The sequence below is a fragment of the Chlamydotis macqueenii genome, chromosome 2 (assembly GCF_036417535.1).
Source record: "Chlamydotis macqueenii isolate bChlMac1 chromosome 2, bChlMac1.mat, whole genome shotgun sequence".
In the NCBI taxonomy this organism is placed as follows: Eukaryota; Metazoa; Chordata; class Aves; order Otidiformes; family Otididae; genus Chlamydotis; species Chlamydotis macqueenii.
In genome coordinates this window covers 26037832-26057781 of record NC_141557.1, presented here as the reverse complement: position 1 = coordinate 26057781, position 19950 = coordinate 26037832, and the positions used below count along the sequence as shown (strand labels likewise).

General features: G+C 46.2%; 1 protein-coding gene across 1 annotated transcript; it reads left to right on the top strand.

The window, feature by feature from the left end:
• The first annotated feature begins 3945 nt into the window (after positions 1-3945).
• LOC104475754 (serum paraoxonase/arylesterase 2) lies at positions 3946-19066 on the top strand. The gene is made up of 9 exons (XM_086742353.1): positions 3946-4096; positions 8223-8293; positions 12930-12985; positions 13892-14057; positions 15038-15164; positions 15970-16170; positions 16827-16908; positions 17440-17568; positions 18541-19066. The coding sequence occupies exons 1-9, from the start codon at positions 4023-4025 to the stop codon at positions 18697-18699; spliced, it is 1065 nt and encodes a 354-aa protein (XP_086598479.1). The 5' UTR covers positions 3946-4022; the 3' UTR covers positions 18700-19066.
• Positions 19067-19950: the final 884 nt, after the last annotated feature.

Sequence of the window (19950 nt, the reverse complement as noted above, 5' to 3'; positions counted from 1 at the left end):
TGCAAAAGCCTTTTCAACACCCCCACCAACAAATCCATTGATGTCATTTTGACATGAATTTTTCTCAGCAGTTGAGAAAGTCAATATACCTTGGTGTCACTGCAGAAATGTTTTTACCTTTTTCTTTGCAAAAGGCACTGTGCATCTGTATTCTTGAACCCCTTGAGGTACTATCTCTTTATTAGGTAATTATGGTGAACTCCACTTTTCTAACTAGCTGATGACACTGTATTTATGTACAGTAGTAGGGTGTGAGCAGGGACTTCACCTTGCCCTGCAGCACCTGCTCAGAAGCTGCAGGAATCTCTGCTCCCTGCTTTGGAATGTTTTTTAGTTCTCACAGAGCTGAAGCATGCAGGGTTTAAGAAATGGCTGAGGTCTTTGAGCAAGCCATCTGCAATTTCTCTTTGATCAGCTAACAGGGTTAAAGTGATTTTATGCCACAGCCTTTGTAGAGAATCTTGCAATTTCTATGATCGGCAACTTTTGAAGCTTTTTCTCTCATCTTTCAATATGCTTTGCTTGTGATTTCTGCCTGGTTTTGTGGTAAGCAGCTTTCTTGCCTGCCAGTTTTTATTTTCACCTGAGGCTGGTGCAGCACTTGCGTGTCAGCAGCAATCTGATGGATACACCCTATTTATTAACCCACTCCTAAGATGTGCATTCGGCAAAAACGATGAGTTTGGTTTAAGATCTCATTTGTCTTTCTTTGAAACTTTCCACACTGTGTTGACATCTTCTCTGCTTGTTTCTCTGGTTAAATGATAGCAATATCAAAGTTAGTCTCTCATTGCTTCCTCTTGTCTGCCGTGTCTTCATGCCCACAATGTCCTCTTCTGAATTTGATTCCATATTTGTAGAACAGCTCTGGGTCAATGAGCGCTGTCTGACTCCTCACTAGCTGTCAATCAGATTTCCCCTCAATGCCCTCCATAGCTCGGGTCCCTCCTAGCCCTCCATAGTCTGAAGGGTGAAGGTAATGGTATCGTGTTGGCATTGCAGCCTTCTGTATTTAGTCAGATCAGCCCCCACGAAAATGCTCTAGAATAATATTCCGACCGTTAATCTTTAGGGTAAATCCATTGTAAATACCTTGGCAATGCAGATATCACTGAATTGACTTCAGATTAACATCAGTATAAGAGAGAGCAAAATCTGCATAAAAAGAGAGCTTCAGCTTTTTTAAACTTGGTTTGGTAAAACAAATTGTGTTTCATTAATGACTAAAGCAAGATGCATTTGGAAATTGTTGTGAAATCCAAATTGGTGTGTACACAGATTCTGTATCTTATCTCTTAAAAAAGATGATGAGATGTGATAGAGCAGCACATGTAAAGGGCATATATTTCACAAGTGAAAGATTTAAGCCTTCCAAAGTTTTTCGTAGAAATGACTCCCTTTATCTTTAGCCATTTAAATGCTACCTTTTATTTTCATAGTAAGCTGTCTTGAATTAGTCACTGTAGGTGCCTTTTCCAATGAATGCAGAGAAATGGCCACTTCTTAGGGAGGATTTCTTGATCTATTTTAGACAACTTTCATACAAATTGCTACCTCAAAGTAACTGTTTTCCTGCCCTGACAATACATGGTGCCTAGGTGGCTTGAGATCAGCAAAAAATAAGGTAAAAGCACAACTCACTTAAAGGGAAGACAGGAAAGTACTTGAAAGATAGATCTATTACGAGTTACTAAATAGGTAAAGCTCATCATACCGAGCTGAAAAGAATTAGGAGCTGGAAAAAAAGTTGGGGGACTTATCCAACTTGCCCCTCCATTGCCTTACTCTTCCCTAAGCCCCTGCCTACTGCCTCTGTTGGCTTTTGCGCTTAGATGAACCCTTGGTCGGACACAGCATGGCCACTCTTCGGATCTTATGACCGATTCTGATGTCTGCATCTCCCCCGTAGACATTTACATTTTATCAGATGCACTGCACCCACCTTGTGCCAAAAATGAGACCCAGACAGCAGTATGTGCTCTTGCAAATTAAACTGTGGTGTAAATAAATAAGTGAAACAAATGCCAACAAAGCGGTGATGCAGCAAGATGAGTTAAGAAATCATTCTTATGTAAGCCTCTTCACATTATTAAGTGCTACATTCAAAATAAGGCACAAAATGTTTCATGATGTTATCTATGCCATGGAATATATGGAATATATTTTTGAAAGGTTCATAGGGAAAGCAAAGCCTGTGGCTGTAGTAGGATGGGCAGCATTAATGAATATTAGTTCTGAGCAGTGGCTTCTGACATTTGTTTGGTCATCCCAATCCCAAAACTTTAAAAACTGCTTACCATCCCTCCCATCACATATTTCAAGGTTGAAGCAGACTTTATTAGAATGAGATTTGTATGCACAGGCAAAAAAAAACCCCAACTCATTCCCCTACCCTCCCAAAAAAGACCCCAAACCCACCTGCCTGTAATTCCAAGGAAATCAAGGACCAGAAAGCAGAAAAGCGGTATTCCAAAACCGAGAGGGGAAAAAACATTGTAGGACTGTTGCCATAAAAGGCAGTAATGACCTGGAATTCCTCCTCTTCCCTGCCATGCTTTGCTTGAAGTGTTACTAAGTGTGGAGCATCTGCTTGGTCTCGAGGGCAAGGGCAAGAAGAGCAGAGAAGCAATTTTAGGAACTTTGCAGTCATTCAGAAAAGTGCAAAGGAAGGTGAGCCTTGCAAGTGAGGGCATTCACTCTGCAGAGAACGGAAAGACAGCTGCTGAGGGAGGGCATCGACCCAGCAAGGCGTGTTCCCCGAAAAAGCAGAAAGCACACGGAGGCCAGTGCTGCAGCTAATACAAATGTGGCCTGCTGCGCCAGGGACCCTGGAGCCCTGAAGGCAGCTGTGGTGGGTTCTGTAGGCCTTCTCCTGCATGAAGAAGCAAGCTGTTGGTGGGAGCATGGCAGTGAGAGCAAGCATCATTTTGGGGGGGAAGCTTTGGTATGAGCGCACATGTATTAGCATGTGTATCTGAGTAAACAGGTACACATGGAGTACCTGCATGTTCTGCCTCATGCAGTCTTCGGCTAACACACGTGCCTATACACAATCTCAGGGACAAATACAGGCTAAGCGGAGAATGGATTGAGAACAGCCCTGAGGAGAAGGACTTGGGAGTGCTGGTGGATGGGAAGCTCAACATGAGCAGGCAATGCGCCCTTGCGGCCCAGAAAGCCGACCGCATCCTGGACTGCATCAAGAGGAGCGTGGCCAGCAGGTCGAGGGAGGTGATTCTCCCCCTCTTCTCTGCTCTGGTGAGACCCCACCTGCAGTACTGTGTCCAGTTCTGGAGCCCCCAACATAAGAAGGACATGGACCAGTTGGAGAGAGTCCAGAGGAGGCCATGAACATCAGCAGAGGGCTGGAGCGCCTCTCCTATGAGGTCAGGCTGAGAGTTGGGGCTGTTCAGCCTGGAGAAGGCTCTGCAGAGACCTTAGAGTGACCTTACAGTACCTCAAGGGGGCCTACAGGAAAGATGGGGAGAAACTCTTTAGCAGGGCCTGTTGCAATAGGTAATGGTTTTAAAATAGAGGGAGGTAGATTCAGACTGGACATCAGGAAAAAATGTTTTACAATAAAGGTGGTGGAATACGGGAACAGGTTGCCCAGAGGGGTGCCCAGATGGGGTGGATGCCCCATCTCTGGAAACGTTCAAGGCCAGGCTGGATGAGGCTCTGAGCAACCTGATCTGGTTGGAGATGTCCCTGCTCCTTGCAGGGGGGTTGGACTAGATGGCCTTTAAAGGTCCCTTCCAACCCACACTACTCTATGATTCTGTGATTCTACATTTATTTTACAGCAGAAGCTGGAACTTGGCCCACCGGCCTTTCACACGGCTGCTGCAGCAGGGAGCCCACCGAGCGGCCCTGACTCAGCCTCCGGCTCCTGGGGGGGAGCGGCTGGGCCGCGCCGTGCCCGCGGGGAGGGTTCTCCGCCTTTCCCGCCACCAGTTCGGGCGGGCCGGGCCCGTCTGCTCGGGGCGGGGCAGAGGCGGGAGCGGGGCGAGGGGAGAGCGGCCATGGGGAAGCTGCTGGCGGTGGCTGTCGTCGGCATAGCGGCAGCCTTGCTGGGGGAGCGGCTGCTGGCCTTTAGGTGAGCCGCCCTGCGACGGCGGGCCGTGCGGGGCCGTCGGACGGCGCGGGCAGGCGCCGCTCACCGGGCGGCGGGCGCGGGGCAGCTCCCGGGGGTACCGGGCGCGGGGCCGCCGTCCGGGGGAAGGGGGGTGCGGGCAGTCGGAGGGTACCGAGGAGCTCGGGTGGGACGGGCTGCGAGTTGGGCGGCGCGGGATGGAGCTGAGCCGGCCCCGCAGGTTGGAGAGGGGCGACCGGAGTCGGGCAGAGGGGAGAGGGGTCCAAACTCGCCCCCCGCCTCCCCCGGCCCCTTGTCCGCTCCGAGGCCCCTCAGCTCCTTGTCTGGGGCGAAACTTCAGCCAAAAGCTGCCTTTGCACAAGCGTGGTTGCGGACAGGGGGGAAGGGTTCATCATCATCATCATCATCATGGCTATCATCGTTATTATCAAGGGAACCGGTTTTCCCAGAGAAAAACTGGGCGCTGCCTTGCTCAGTGGTGCCCGTCTCACTCTCCGTCGGGGATAAACTAACTTCAGGAGCGTTTGCCCAGCAGAAAGGCCCTTGGCGGTAAGGGGAGGCAAAATCTAGCCCCCCCCTCCCCAGGCAAGATGCCGGTCAGGGGGGCCAAAGGGAGAGGGTGCCCTGGGGCAGGGGGCTAGTGCCTCTGGTTTTGCGGAGGCTGCAGTGAACAGGGGGATGCCAGAAGCGGTAGATGCGAATTTACCTCATCTCCTGCCAACTGGTCAAAGAGTAAGTGGAAATCGGGTTGCCAGAAACTCTTGCATGATTTTCGACCGAAGCTGACCTCTGGATAACGATAGCCCCTATGTAGACAAGGTTTCCTCTGAAGGGACACGGACTTCTGTGATTGTAACTTGGGACCTCACTGGCTCTGAGCTGATGGGCTGTGAGGTGTGAACGTGAACACTGGTGTTACAGCAGCTTCTGTCCTGAAAGTAACACGTACTGGCTGTGTCAGGCCAGAAAAGTGATGGTTAACTACTGTGTTGCAAGGCAGCTGTGTCATTATAATTTTGCTCATGTCCACAAGACTCCAAGTGCCTGACTTCAAAGCAACGACATCCAGCTAGTTGATCTTTGAGTAGACAGTAATTGTAGATAATCACAGAAGGATAGCTGTGCTCCCTGGACCTAGGTCCCTCACATAGATCCGTTTGCATCTTCTACTAAATCCAGCACAAGCATTGGTGATAACCACAGTGGTAACGGGACCATTCTGCTCTGGAATTGCACAAGCTAGGATGGTGGAGCTGGAAAATGCTCTTGGGCTTCAGTGGGGTGAGCCATTTCAAAGCACTGAGAAGACCCCGCGCCCCCCAGATCAAATTAACAAATGCAGTGTTCAGAATCCAGTAAAGCAGAATCTCCTGATAGAAGCAGGATCTTCCGAATCTCTGTAGCTTTCTGTTGTTTTTTCCTGCGTGCTGTGTTTTCAGCAAGCTGCAGCGTAGCAGCGGTCTTGAGACGGTTGCAGAGTTTGGAAACACACAACTTCAGATAACAAAGTACTCTAAAATCATTTAACACAGCCTGAGAGGAGAAACTGTGGATAGTGTTAACTCTTGCCAGGCCTCGCTGTTATCCATCCCCCACTCAAAAGGCAGGAATCCAGCAAAGACTTTTTGTTCTTCCTTCTGAGTTTGGTATTGTGTGTCTCAGTAGTATGATACAAGAATGCTTAGAAGATAAGAATTGAAGAATTATTGCAAGTCTCTTACAAACTTAATTCTTCTTAAATCAGGTTTGTTTATGCATCTATTATACTGCTGATAGCTACCAAATGGATTTGGGCAGGGCTTGTGCAGCAGAAAACAGATGAAGTCCTTGTGTGTTACCTACTGAAATTACACCAATTCCCCTATCGACATTTTAAATTGCTAGTTCTTCTCTGAACAAAGGTCTGAGCTAATTTGTAAAAATTGAATGTGAATTATACCGTGTTACTGTTTTCCTCAGAACAATATACATATGATATTACTGTTCATATATATGTTTATATACACACACACACAGTGTTATAATTTCATAACACTCTGTATTGATATGGTTCTCAGCTTGCATACTATGTTCAAAACAGCAGCATGCTTCCAGAAAGATGCTGACAGTTTGAAAAGAATTGGGAGCAAAAACAAAAATAAGAGATTTTCAGGAAAAAAAAACAAACCAAAGATCTGGGACTCGTTAGTCTAGAGAAGAGGAAAGCTGAAAGAGAGGTCTTTGAATATGCAACAGGTTGCTGCTGAAGGAGAGGGAATGCCTGTGGTCTGTGGGACAGGGGCTGGAGGACTGAAACTGGAAAGAGGAACCGAGTGGGAAACCGAGCTGTGCACCGAGGTTGTGCCAAGTGGCAAAATTCCTGCTTTTTTTTTGAAGTTGCATCCCCCACTGTTTGCAGGTTCTCTGTGTTTTTAGTAAGGCCAGTTAGTTATCCAGGCCATCTGGCTTAGTAGCTAGGGCTGTCTGAGCTAGATAAACTGACACATTTTAGAAAAGCCTCTGTATATGCTGCAGGCTTGTGACCAGTGTCCTTTTGAATTACTCTCATTCCGGCCCATGAAATGTTTCCCTGGGAATGCTGTCGGGATATCATCATCCCTCCTTGGCTGCTGGCTGAGTTCCTGCTGTGCGTTGGGCGCTGAGTGGCTTGCGGTCTGCCCAGGAAAAGCTGGTGCGAATAGGAAGGGGAAAAGCCCTAAGCAGGCAGCAGCGCAAACTTTGGGCACGATCACCCCAAGCCAGCCACGGGGGCCGGGTTCAGCTGTGCCGGGATGCTGGGGGGCGAGGGGGGGAGCTGATATCGCTCCTGTGCTGCTTGTGGGCTGGGAGCCACTGTAATTCGCCGTCAGGACCCATAAACGGGGGAGAGGGCTTGGGAGAGTTTAACTTGGCTCCTTTCCCTTGCTATCCTCTGCCCTTTTTGCCCTTTTTCTTCTTTTTTTTTTTCGTGGCCTTCTGTTAACAACCTGTGCCAATGATACAGCACTGAAGCAATTTAGAATTCATAATTAAGTGATTAAAGAGAATGCAGGACTGACATACCATACAGTGCTCAACTGTATTGCATATTTTTCATACCACAGACTGATAATGTTCTGTAGTTTATGGCTAAAACTATAACATAAACATGGCTAGGTTTTGCTATGGGATCTTTGCATTCAGAATTTCCTGTGGCTGGAGCAAGTACAGCCTTGACGTATGTGTGTGGTAGGAATGCAAAGGATTAACTACGTTACTTCAAAAGCTTTCTTTTGGGGGAAAAAAAAAAAGAAAAAGAAAGAAAGATTCTAGTACACTAACTCGACATTTTTACATAGAAACACGTCATATTTGTTATGCTTGTGGACCAGCATGGTCAAACACAGGAGTCCTGGTAATGAGGTGCATTTCATACAGTTTTGTAGACAACTTGGGATGGAGGAGATGAAGAGATGGGAACTAATGTGTAGGTACCTGTCTGTATCTGCTTGTCCAGTAAAGCATGAGCCAGAGATTGAATTTTGTGGGCATTCAGGAATGAAGTAAGCACTGCTGAAGGATAATGCTCTGGGTGGGTACCAGGGGAGAAGAGGAAGGGACAGGGTAATTGCTGGAAATTGTACTACCATGTCCTACCAGTTGTTAGGAAATGGGTAGTCCTGCCGTGCAACAATGCTACCGCTACTTTTGGACATAGACTAAGAAATGAAGAAAGTGCAACTGCTGGTGGCCTGGTCACCAAAAATAGCCAGTGGGTTGGGGTGGAAGGTTGCCCTTTCCTCATCTGAAATGCCGGTCCTAACTGCGGGGTGCTACTATATTTAGGTGGCTAAAACCTGAAGAAAGTGTGGCTATGTTATTTTATTGTTTGAGCTGTGGTGGGTCATGAAAGCTTGTTCCTGAAGCTCATGAACAAAGTCAGGTTCCTGAAGATATTCAGTGTAGGAGAATCACTTAATCCCTGGATGTGTGTAACCATGGCAGTGATTTGGGGTAGTTGCTGTTGTCAGTTCTGGGTTTTGCTTATTCAGAATTTTATGGCTGATTTGTTGCTGTGATATTGCAGACAATAAAACTAAGATAAAGCTACGCTAGGAATGTTACCTGTTTTAAAACTTTCTGCTATTAACCCTCGTCTTCCCTCTTGCAGGAACCGATTCAATGCTTCACGGGAAATAGCCCCAGTATCCCTCCCAAACTGCCGGCTCATTAAAGGGATCGGTACGTGCTCAAAATTACTGAGTTCATTGCTTTTGTCCAGCCTTATTTTGAAACTGCTTCTTGGAGCCAGCTTCCAAGCCTGATCCTGAAAACAAATTTCTGATTTGACTTCCATTTGTTGCTTGGACTCTGAGGTAGGGAGAAGCCGCAGGAAGAAAATGATGCTGAAAAGCTAGCTAGCTTGGTATAACACTTTTTGCTTTTGGTATTTAATGTTTCTATTCCTTTTCCTGAAAATGAGTACCTTGCAAATACTTCTTCTTTGCTCAGCCACTTGGGAAATGATTTGGCTTTACATGAGGGTGTGCTGGCTCTTCAGGCGGTGGCTGTCAGCTGGTGACAGCTTGAAGACAGGATGTGTTGCAAGGGTGTAAGTTTTGGGAGAAGTCCACAGGCATGTGGTGAAGCAGCGCCTTAGTGCCTCATTTTGCGAAGATTTAGGAGCAGGCTGGTACCGCGCCATGCAAACAGCGGGCAGGAGCGCGGTGCGGTTGCACAATTCAACTGTGTGGTTTCAAAGAGCAAGGGGTCATATTTGTCATCTTAGTCTGGTTTGCGAAGAGGTTTAACAGAGTGACTGAAATGTTGACTTTGTACTTTGGGTCATGTGTTTTGCACACAGCAATGTTTCTGTCTTGTTTTTTTCTCTCCCTTTAGCATAACCAGAGTATAAAATGGATAGCTTTAAGACTGATTGCTGTTTTGTATCTCCCTTTCCCCCAGATTATGATTTTAAAACAATACAGGCTTAATGGCTGGGGGTTTTCTCCTCCTTAGTATTTGCAGAATTACTGTTGAAATTTGCCTGGTTTTGCGTGTGTAAAAAGTCATTGGATGAGCTTTAAGAGCCTTGCCTTTGAGCTTGCTGAGTCACTCTGTTGGTTTCATAAATCTTGCTTCTTCCTTGTGTCAGGAATCAAACATCTTTGTAAAGTCAAATTACTGCCATGAATGAGCGTGTGCAGAGTTCCTTTGCCTGAGGTTATGTGCAGAAGAAATTGCATTTGAAAAAACTTTCCAGGTCTTCTAGACTGAGCTGTAATTTACTCTGAATAATGCTTATTTAGTGATGATTCATATAAAAATCATTTCTGAGTAATTCTTTTAAGCATGTCACTATTACAATCTTTATGAGACTTTTTTGCAACATGATTGCTCTGTTGAGGAAAGAAGGAAAGCTGGAAATCGCAAATATGGTTGTGTTTCATTTCCAAACAATATCTCATTTTTGGTGCCTGACATTTACATGGAGATGAGGTGAGTTCTGAGAACCCAGCTCTGCTTGGAGGCGGCGGCAGCAGATCAATTTTCAGAGCTTCGTTTCTGCATCTCGCTGTGCTTGTGTCGCACTGTCCCTTCACATGGAGCTCTGCACCTCGCCTTGCCTTCGTTCTGCCGTTTGCTGCTCTTCAGAAAAATTGAAATGCCAAAACCTATCTTAGCAGGTCCGCCGTGGCAGGAATAGAAGTAACAAAGGATTGGTGCGAATTTAAAAGTTGGCATGTTCCCGCGAACATCTTCCAAAATTCATTTAATGTGACTGGAGGGGTTATATTTCTCATGGAGACCAAGGAGCCCTAGTGTCTAGGTGCTGCCTAGGTAGCGCTGTTCAAACCAGGGCTTTTGCTGTACTTAGAGCTGTAAGGGTGCCTTCATGTAAGGATGTCTTTCTACATGGACATCTTGGTCCTCCTGGGCCTTCTTCCTTCAAAATGCTGTGACAAAGCTGAATAAACAGCCTGTCTTTATTTTAATGTTTAAAATAGTCTTTCTGGCCTCTTAAGTGGGACATAGGTAATGAGCTGGATCAGCTCAGAAAAAAATAATCTTAAGCTATCCACTCTTCCATCCATGGAAGAACAGGCATCTGGTACAGTCTGTTGTAATTATGTTAAAAGCGATGCATCCGTAGTAAAGGAAGCAAACCTAGAGTAAATGGAAAAATTCTCTAGTGGACCCTTTTTTTTTTTCTGCACAATTTCATCCTTTTTGTCTCTCTCTTTTTTTTAAGACCTTGATCTATTCTGGTTTTCAAATATTGTGCAATCTGAGCACAGATGCAAACACCGAACAAACCAACAAAAAACTGCAGCTTGTGCTAAACTTAATTCACAGATGTGTAGGAAAGGCTATAGTCGTAGAATAAATAGTATTTTCTGAATTATATGAGTGTCTACTCATGTTACTGGTTTATAATAAACTAGCCATATGTCCTGAACTAATTCCTGAAGTTCAAGAAGCTGCTATAGAAATTTCTAGAAATAATTGCATCTTGGAACAATTCATGGGATATAGGTGAAATAGTCACTTGCTTTTGGACGTAAAATCCAAGTGTTTTTTTTTGTTAGACACACCTGCAGAATACATCATACCAAGATACAATAAAGAACGGAAAAAGTAACATTTCTAGGGTAGGCAGTAATTTTTCTTGGTATCTTTGATTTTTTTTTAAACACTGCCTATTCAGATAACCCCATGGACCAGCTGGGCTCGGTGACACAATTAAGCAATACAGTGGAGGTGACTGATACCTAATAAATCAGTTCCTAACTCTCCTGTCCTAGGCAGTGCCTGTGACAACAGCCCAGAGCCCTCCCAAAGCGAGGTCCCACAGGAGAGCGCGGGAGCTTCCCTGCGGCCGGCATTATGTCTCCATCCCCCTCCTTGGCGGTGCCAGCTCAGCGGGATCGTGCTGAATCAGCACTTCGCTGCTCTTCCGATGGCGCTCGCTCTCTTCCACACATACCAGGACTTGGCTGAGAAGCGGCCAAAATGTGCTTTGCTGGGCAGTTTATTTCAAAATAGTTGGGTGCAGTGCTCCTTCCACCAGAAACTTGTACTTTTTAATTATCCGCTCCCAATTAGCCAGCTCATCTTTCTGCTTGGCAGCCTTGCTGAGTCCGTAGCGATAAATGATTATATCTCTGTTTACTCACTCACCAGTGTGCTCCGCCAGCAAAAGCTGTCTGTCCAGCTCACGTCACCATGGTAATTGAGCCTCTCCGCATTTATTTGTGTTGCTGTCTTTGCAGCAATCCTGGGAAGTGGGGAATCGCCGCTAACTCCATCTTATAAATGAACCCAGACTTGGAGAGACAGAGCTGGGGCGAGGAAAAGGAGCTTGTTCTTTAAACCAGGGCATGAGCCAAATTGGAAAAAAAAAAAAAAAATTAGTTGGAAAATGCAGGTTCTATATGTCTCTGGGCACATCAGTGCTGATGTCTGCCTCCTGCCTGAGCCCCATCAAAATTCAGTACGGAAACCCAGGAGGTGGGATAAGGGGCTGCCTCCTCCCAAAATGCATCTTCAGACCTTTTGCTTTTCAGAAGGTGGGGATGGTCTGCTCAGTAGTGTAATGGGGTGGAGCAGGGGCTTGCTGAGGCTGAGGAGGAGCTGGCCCTGTCCCAGTCCCCTGTCCCTCTGAGTGAAGTCCTACCACCACAATTCCCCAGGGCTGAGCTGGGGGGGGAGCTCACCTGGACGAGTGAGTTTGAGGTGTTTGGTGGCCCCCGGGATAAATTACAGCCCAGCAGGATTAGCGCCACAATAAATAGGAGTTGCATAAAAGCAAACAACAAACCCAGCTTGAATTTGCAGGTTCTTACCCCTGGGAGGAGGTGCTGAGGTACCAGGGATGGCGTGACTCACATGGGCTCACACCAGTGGTCTGTGGCCAAGCAGGAGTGGGTGTAGAGAGACAGGGAAAACTGGGTGGAAAACCTTTGTGTTGGTGGCCCTGTTAAACACGATCTGCAGAACAGTTTCCTCCTTTAAGCAAAAGCTCCCGGATGGGTTTAATCCAGCCGTCATCTGGAAAGTGGCTTGTGGGGAATGCTGCTTGTGCTGGTGATCCGGGGAAGAGGGGGGAGGCTTCTCAGGGGAGCGGTGAAAGTGTGGGATGGCAAACGTGCTTCAGTGTGGTACTGAAAGCTCTATGGAGAGTGCTTGATCAAAGCCTAAAATTGCTCTAGTGTTCTTACTAAAGGGCTTTTATTTTATTTTATTTTTTTTTATTTTATTTTATTTTTCTAGCAGGGAAAAATATTACAGGAACTAGAGGAACTGGCAATATTGGAAATAATTACCCTCAGTTAAAAGTGTGGTCTGACTATTAAAGCCCTTAGCTGTTAAAGATATAGTAGGTTCTCCGTCACTTGAGAGCTTTAACTAAATATTTGGCAATTCATCTTAGTGAAGTGTCCCAGCTCAATCTGGAGAATTAGTGAGCGCAATTCCCACAGCTGCCTTATGCAAGCGTGTGGGCTGAGTGATGGGTACGGTCCTGTCCTGAAAATCTCCTTGCCTGCGCTGATTGCTTGCTGCAGAACACTATTGTCAAAAGCAGGTGATTCATCCTGGGGCACACAGAGCTGGGTGGGATGCTGCCTGGCCGCTGTGGGGCCACCCCTAAACCCCCAGAAAGAGGTGAACCCCAGTACTGTTTCCTAACCTGGCGCGCTGCTGCCTTCTGCTACCACTTTAAACGCGATGCAACCTTTTCCGCTGAACTTCATCGCTTGTGCAGTCATATCAGAAAGGGACATTCATGAGGGCTGGAATTGTACTAAGAAGGAGGGTTTTTTTATGGGAAATATTTAGTGTCATCTGTAAAACCCTGTTTATCTCTGTCTTGCAGAAACTGGCTCAGAAGACATTGACATACTTCCCAATGGATTGGCTTTCATCAGCTCCGTAAGTGCCCACACCCCCACCCCGTGCAGGGGCTTTCCTGCTTCCTTATCTACGGGAGCCATAGGTGAAAATTGCAGGATGGACTCTTTTATTCTACAAGGCGGGCTGGGTTTGTAGGAACGGCCCAGACTTGTATTGGCTTAGCCAGCGTTTCCTTCTGCTTGAGCAAGCGCACTTCTTAACACTGAAGTGGTGGTGGCTCTGACACACGTCTCCTATTGCACTGGCTTATCTGCCCACGTAACCTTGGCTTTCTTTCATGCTGCTTCCTTGAAATGTTGAAATGTCAAACCTCTCCCCTGTTAAGAAGGTGCATTAATTCCCTACCTGTGATAAAAAAAACATTGTGTGTGTTGATCTTATTTTTCCTGATTTTTTTTTAGCCTTTAGGGCATAGGTTCTGAAGCTTTTCTTTGCAGTCAAGATGACTAGTGATTATTTTCTAAAACAAAAGTCGATGTTTTAATCTGCATGCTGCAGCAAATGATAACGTTGCAAAATTCATGCCAGAAATTGTGAGCTGTCACACTGCTGCTGTTCCCTGTGGCTTTACCCCGTTGGATGCATTGGGCGGTGCCGTACTTCCAGTTTGTACCTCCAGTGTGTCAGTTCGCAGAGTGGTTTGACGTACGCAGAGCACCCAGCCGGGTGGTGGCTGCAGTGGGTCGTGCCTTAGGCACGGCTCCTCATGCCCTCCATGCACCTTGGTCCCTCTGCGCTGTGATGAGGGCTCACCAGGGAGAACAGAGCCGGTCCCTCTACCTCCATCGTGGCACTATGGGCTGAAGTAGAGGGGCTTCCCAATGTGTGCTTGCACGCCCAAACAAGGCTCCAGCGTTTTCAGCCCTGTGATATTTCCCTTTACCTTTTATCCAGGAATGACTTTCTTATGTTTTGATTTGACAGGGCTTGAAATATCCAGGAGTAAAGAGCCCTAGACCAGACAAGCCAGGTGAAATATTTTTGATGGATTTGAATGAAGACAATCCCAGAGCAGTGGAACTGAGAATCAGCCGAGGGTTTGATCTGGCATCGTTTAACCCTCATGGAATCAGCACTTATATAGACAGAGGTAAAAAGATCTTTAACTGGAGGTGGTGTCAAATCTCAGCCTAAAGAGCACAAACAGAAATCCCTTTGCAGCCTTGCGTTGCACCCCCGATAGCCCGCACCTGCTGGGAGAGAAAAAGGTTTTGGGGCTTTTTATCTTTGTTGGGCTCTTTTCTAAATGTCAGTTGCTAAAGCAAACACCTTTGCACATAATCTCGTGCTATCTGAAACAGAAAGACGTTCTATATATTGAAAGGAAAGAAAACATGGGAAAAATTTGAGGAGTTGGAAACCACACAAAGTTTATTTTACCAGTTTACATCTTTCTCACCCTGGGGTTAAGGGTTTTGAGGAGACACATGCTTCACCGACTAGTAGTGACTGGAACGGAGGATTTTAGCAGGGCAATTAGAATTTTGCAAATACTAAGAGAAGGAGAACCACTGCTGCAACTTGACCTGTGTCCCCGTATATAGTCACCCTTCAAGGGAAGGTGTTGGAGGAATTGATGGTGGTTAATTTAAGGTCTCAGCAGGAGGACTGCAGCCTTACACAGAGTAGAGGAGAAGGATGCTCCTTCAGCTTTCTCAGGGGATGAGGTAAATAAAACCAAAGAGCCCAAAGTAGCTGAGCTACGAGCCCTCCTTCCCAGGTGACTGTGGCTGTGTCACGCAACCAGTCACTATGGTGCGTCAGATTGCAAAACCCAGTGGCTTGGGCACTATGGTGAAGCCATGATTTCTTTCTTCCTTGGCAGAAATAGCAAAATTGTAGTTTACACAGCAGTTCCCTGTAGAGTGAGCCCGGGAGAAGAGTAGCTGGAGATCTGGACCCAGTTGCAGTAGCATCCTGCATTACTTTGGTCCTTGTCCTTCTGCCTCCGAGGAGCTGTGAGACGAATGCACCAAACCCGACTCTGTACCAGAGCCTGCTTCAGAGCTTGGGTGCTCTGCCATGCAGACTGTTGCAGAGAATTGAGCTGTTTGTGTTTCTTTTTTTAAGATGACACCGTGTACCTCTTTGTTGTGAACCATCCCCATCAGAAGAGCACAGTAGAATTGTTTAAATTTGTAGAAGATGACAGTTCTCTTGTACACCTGAAAACCATTCGACACGACCTTCTGACAAGGTATTGGAGCCAAATACTGTCTTCCCCCGGAAGAACAGGTTGCTTTGCTAAAATCCAAATGATGATTTTGATTTTAGGGTATTGTTAATATGAGGTATTTCCTCTTTAACCAGCTTTCCCGTTTCTCTTATTAATTACTTCTTATATGTCTGATCAAAAACTGTCTTTCTCCAATCTCTTCTGTAAATTAGATTTTTAGTAGTTGTATCACTAGATCAGTCTTAAGCACCACTGTGATTGATGCCAGTGAATTAGCTTGGCATCCGTCTCTCCTTCTCTCATATAACCCACTCTCAGGTCATTGCAGATGTGAATCTTCAGATATTCTATTATTCTGAATTTGCTACACTGTTAAAATAGACATACTTTTAGCTTTTTTTTCTTTTTTTTTTCATACAAAATTTTCTTGGTCTGTCCTACTGTAAAAAGATTGTAAGATAAACAGAGCCTGGTAGATAAAGTTGTCGCAACTCCTCCGTGTTCTCTGGTTTCCAGTTGAATGTAATCTAATGAGAGAAAAAATCCCATGGATTTATGGACGGGCAGCCACATCTCTAGGTGATGCTGTGTGGTCCTGTTCAGGTCTCAGCATAGCACAGTCCTGGCTTACATGAAAGAAAATAGAAGTAAAAAGGATCTAAATAACACAATATCTATCTATCTATCATTATCTGTAATTGCAGCCTCTTTATGTCTACGGGATGACCATGTCCTGTCTGGATTCTGGGCAGTCCTACAATGCTCCTTCGTACCTCTCATTTCATTCTTTTATTAATTTTTCTTCCTCTCTTTTAATTTTTTTTAGTGTGAATGATGTAGTAGCTATGGGACCAGACAGCTTCTATGCTACCAATGACCATTACTTCTTCGACTTCATCTTGATGTTCTTGGAGATGTTCCTGGGTTTAACTTGGTCAAATGTTGTTTACTACAGTCCAAACGAAGTTAAAGAAGTAGCCGCTGGGTTTTATTCCGCCAATGGAATTAACATTTCACCTGACAGAAAGTAAGTTTCTCCTTGCCTTAGATTTTGTTTGATCACACAGAAGAATCCCAAAATCCTAATTTGTAGCTGTGGTACCTCTGTGGTCAAGTGTCTAAACTGGCTCTTGCAAGGCAAGCTGTTGCCTGTAGCATGTAAGTGACACGGAGAGTTTGCAGAACTGAAGTTGTGTGTCTCGGTCTTTAACTACAGGCAATGTTTGCTGCTTTGTGTGGTAGTTTATATGCAATAAGATCAAAGATTGCTGCGTTTTAACCAGCCCATACAGAAGCTTGTGTATATTGCTTGCAAGGATTAACAGGGCAGGATTTCTGCAAGTGGGGAAGGCTCTACAGCCTTAAATTCTGTATGACTGAATTAACCAGTCCTGTGGTGTAGACAGGTGATCTTAAATGTAGAAAAATCACACTTGTGGATCTCAGGATCAGAGGCCTGCTTCAGTGTCCTAATGGAAGAACTGGCACAGTGTGAAGCTGCATTAGCGTCTCAGCAGGCTGGCTTCAATTCGGTGCCCCGTGGCCTGCTTGCACGGTCTGTTGCTGTGTGGGAACTGTGAGCTGGCATTCCTCACAGGAAGAGCTGGGCTTGCACAGGAGGAACTGACTGTTTTTGGTGTCTACTTATTCATACACGTTGCTAAGAGGTGCTTTCTTTTGAAGGTACATCTATGTTGCAGATATATTTGCTCATAATGTCCATGTTATGGAAAAACATGCTAATTGGAATTTAACCCACGTGAAGGTAAGGTGCTGCTGTTCCGTAAAAAAGAGGCATATGTGAATTTTGGAAAGATTAGTCCCTGGGAACGCTTGAGATTTCAGGCTGATCATGTGTGAAGTTCTGGTCTGGATGGCTCCTGCTGTGGGTTTGCAGAGGTGCTGTGCGCCCCGTTATGGAGCTTCAGGTCTTCCACCCTCACACCAGCAGCCAGAGAGGGACCCTCGGGCGTGCTGTAGAGCCGCAGAGGCAGTGTGCCTCAGTCAGCGTGGGTCAGACACAAAGCGCTGAAGTAATCGACACAAGCGTAGGTGTGAATGAGCTGATGGGGGGAGCTGGGAGCAGCAGGTTTCTCACAGCACAGAGGAGGGGATGGAGCATACTGGAGGAAAAAGAAAACAGCACTGGGAAGGGAAAGTATTTCTTAAAAAAACAGTCTAAGTTATGTCAGGTGAGAGTCTGGGACAAGTCTATGGGTTATGTTATTGTTTACTTCCAGGATTTCCGACAGTTTTAACTTCTCTCTTTTTCTTGTTTTTCCTCCATGTTGGACAGACGCTGCAGCTGGACACTCTGGTCGATAACTTATCTATTGACCCTCACACTGGAGACATCTGGACTGGATGTCATCCCAATGGGATGAAGCTGTTGTACAATGATCCTGAAAATCTGCCTGGCTCTGAGGTGCCTTTTAGGAGACGTCACTTGTCTCTCGGCTATGTCTGTGCCAGAGAGTTGCTCTGTTCAAATCACCCCACTATAACTTAACTCTGCGGTACGCAGAGAAGTGCCTGGGCAGCCTTTGTGAAAACAAGGACCGAGCTGGCTTCCAGCTTACAGCTTCTGCTCTCATGTGGAAAGCCAGAACAGCGTATACTCACTAACAAACACCTATTCAGATCCTTGGGAGACAGCTGAATATTTTCCACCCAGTAGCTCAGTCATTCTGGGCTCCTCAGGCTGCTTTCTGTGCAGCTGTGGCTGCACAATCAGATTTTGATGAACCGCGTTAATTACCAAGCCAGCACCTCTTTGCCAAACAAAAAAATAATTGACTGAGTGCAAAGCATGACCAGAAACGTTGGCACTGGAATGATTTGTCTGTGCAAGTGCGGTTCAGCAGTAGGTGACACTGTAATTCCTCTTTCCTTCTGAAATCGATGAGGTACTGGCATCAGTGCGCCAGCGGCCGTGAGTGCAGGGAGCTGGTTGGTGTCCGTTTAATTTCAGCTGTGTCTGAAGCTCTCCGTGAGACACTTTTCAAAATTACCATGTTCAGTAGCAGTAAATTATGATACTAGGCAGTTGTTTACTCTGTCTGGAGAAAGCATGAAAATAAGAAGATATTAAGTAACTCTCAGGCTGGAAAAAAAACCTGCACATTCCTAGTGCTGGGGATGACTGCTTTCCTTACTTACCGAGGTGGAGTATCTGTTACACAACCTCCTTAAAAAAAAAACAAAACAACAGTCTTCATGGACCACGCTTCACTGAAGCAGAATTTGTGGCCCTGTCACAGGAATTACTGGGTTGCAGTTATCAGCAGCTGATCTACCTAACTGATTCATTTAAGCTAACATACCGATGTTCCTTCCATCCACGGGGGATTTTCCCCCGCACGGCTGTTTCAGCAGATGTATCCCCCTCCTCTGGCAGGTCCTGCGCATCCAGAACATCCACTCAGAGGAGCCTGTGGTGACGCGCGTCTACGCTGACGATGGCTCTGTGCTGCAGGGGAGCTCAGTGGCGTCTGTCTACGAGGGCAAACTGCTCATTGGCACCATCTTCCACAGAGCGCTCTACTGCGAGCTCTAGCTGGTCACGGGTAAGGTGTGCTGCAGTGGGAAGGATTTAATTCCTTGCGAACTCACTTAGTTTCTGCTACGTTTGCTAACAATAAAGCTGTTGCAATAAAGTTTAACTAGAGTCCTCTCCAAAATGAGAGTTTGATGCAATAGTAAAGGAAATGGAATTGAAGGTGAGCAGTTAGTTTATTTGTGCAATGAGGAGGACCCCATGTCAGTAACAAATGGTAACCTTGAAGTTCAAATTCAGGTTACAAATGCCTAAACTGTCAGACGTTGAATTACCTGTTGTGACTGGATTTCTGTTGTTTTGTTGTTTTGGTTTTTTTTTTTCCCCAGAGAAAACTGATTTTGTAAATGAAAATTGCTAACTACCAGTGTGGTGTGTTTTCTTGTCACCGACTCCGGGGCTTTCCTAGGGACTGTGCTAAGGGTGCTTCTTCTGAACCTTCCTGTTGGCTTTCCCTAAAGCTTCCAAAATCACTGGAAGGAGAATAAATGTTATTTCAGTCACATTTCTTCCCCCTTCCCTTTAAGCCATTTCCTAACATTACTTCAGTTTCATATATGTGTCTTAATCCTACTGAGAAAAGAGGAGGGCATCACTTCAGGGTGGTTTCATACTGAGTCTTCCAAAGGGAGTTTAAAAAAGCCTTTTTTTCTTAAAGAGTGAGAAATGACTGCTGAGTGCCTTCAGTGAAAAGTGCGTTAGCAGTTACTGTTGGTTGTCTGCCGCAGCAGGGGGAGCATTTCTGGGCGCTTTGCCACAGTGACTACGCCTGAGTGCTGGGCACGCACGTTCCGTGCCAGGCATCTTCCAGTCTGTACCGTGCCGATTCCCGCTGTGCTCGTGTGCACCTTTGTCCAGCGGCAGTTACTGGTAATGCCCACTTTCCATCAGCTGGTGTTTTTGGAATGGTGTCACCAGACAGACCTGCCCGAGGGCCACCGTCCCTTCTGTATCCTTCAGCTGGTGTGACAGCGTTTCCTCGCTGCTGATCTTCAGCCACTGTGTGGAGAAAGAAGGCAGGCTGCTTCCGAAACATGAGCTCAGGAGGAGAAAGAGCCCATCCCTGGGGGGTTAATTGCTGTTCTGGCTTTGCTATTCCCTCCTGCAATCTGCTCACCACCAGCCACGGTCCCCTCTAATCTGGAGAGCACATGGAAAGTCCCATACTTTGAAAACAGGAACAGTTCTGCCTATAAGACGGAGCAAATTGCGCACTCTGTAGCGGCCTGAACACTGAGACAGGAGCCACAG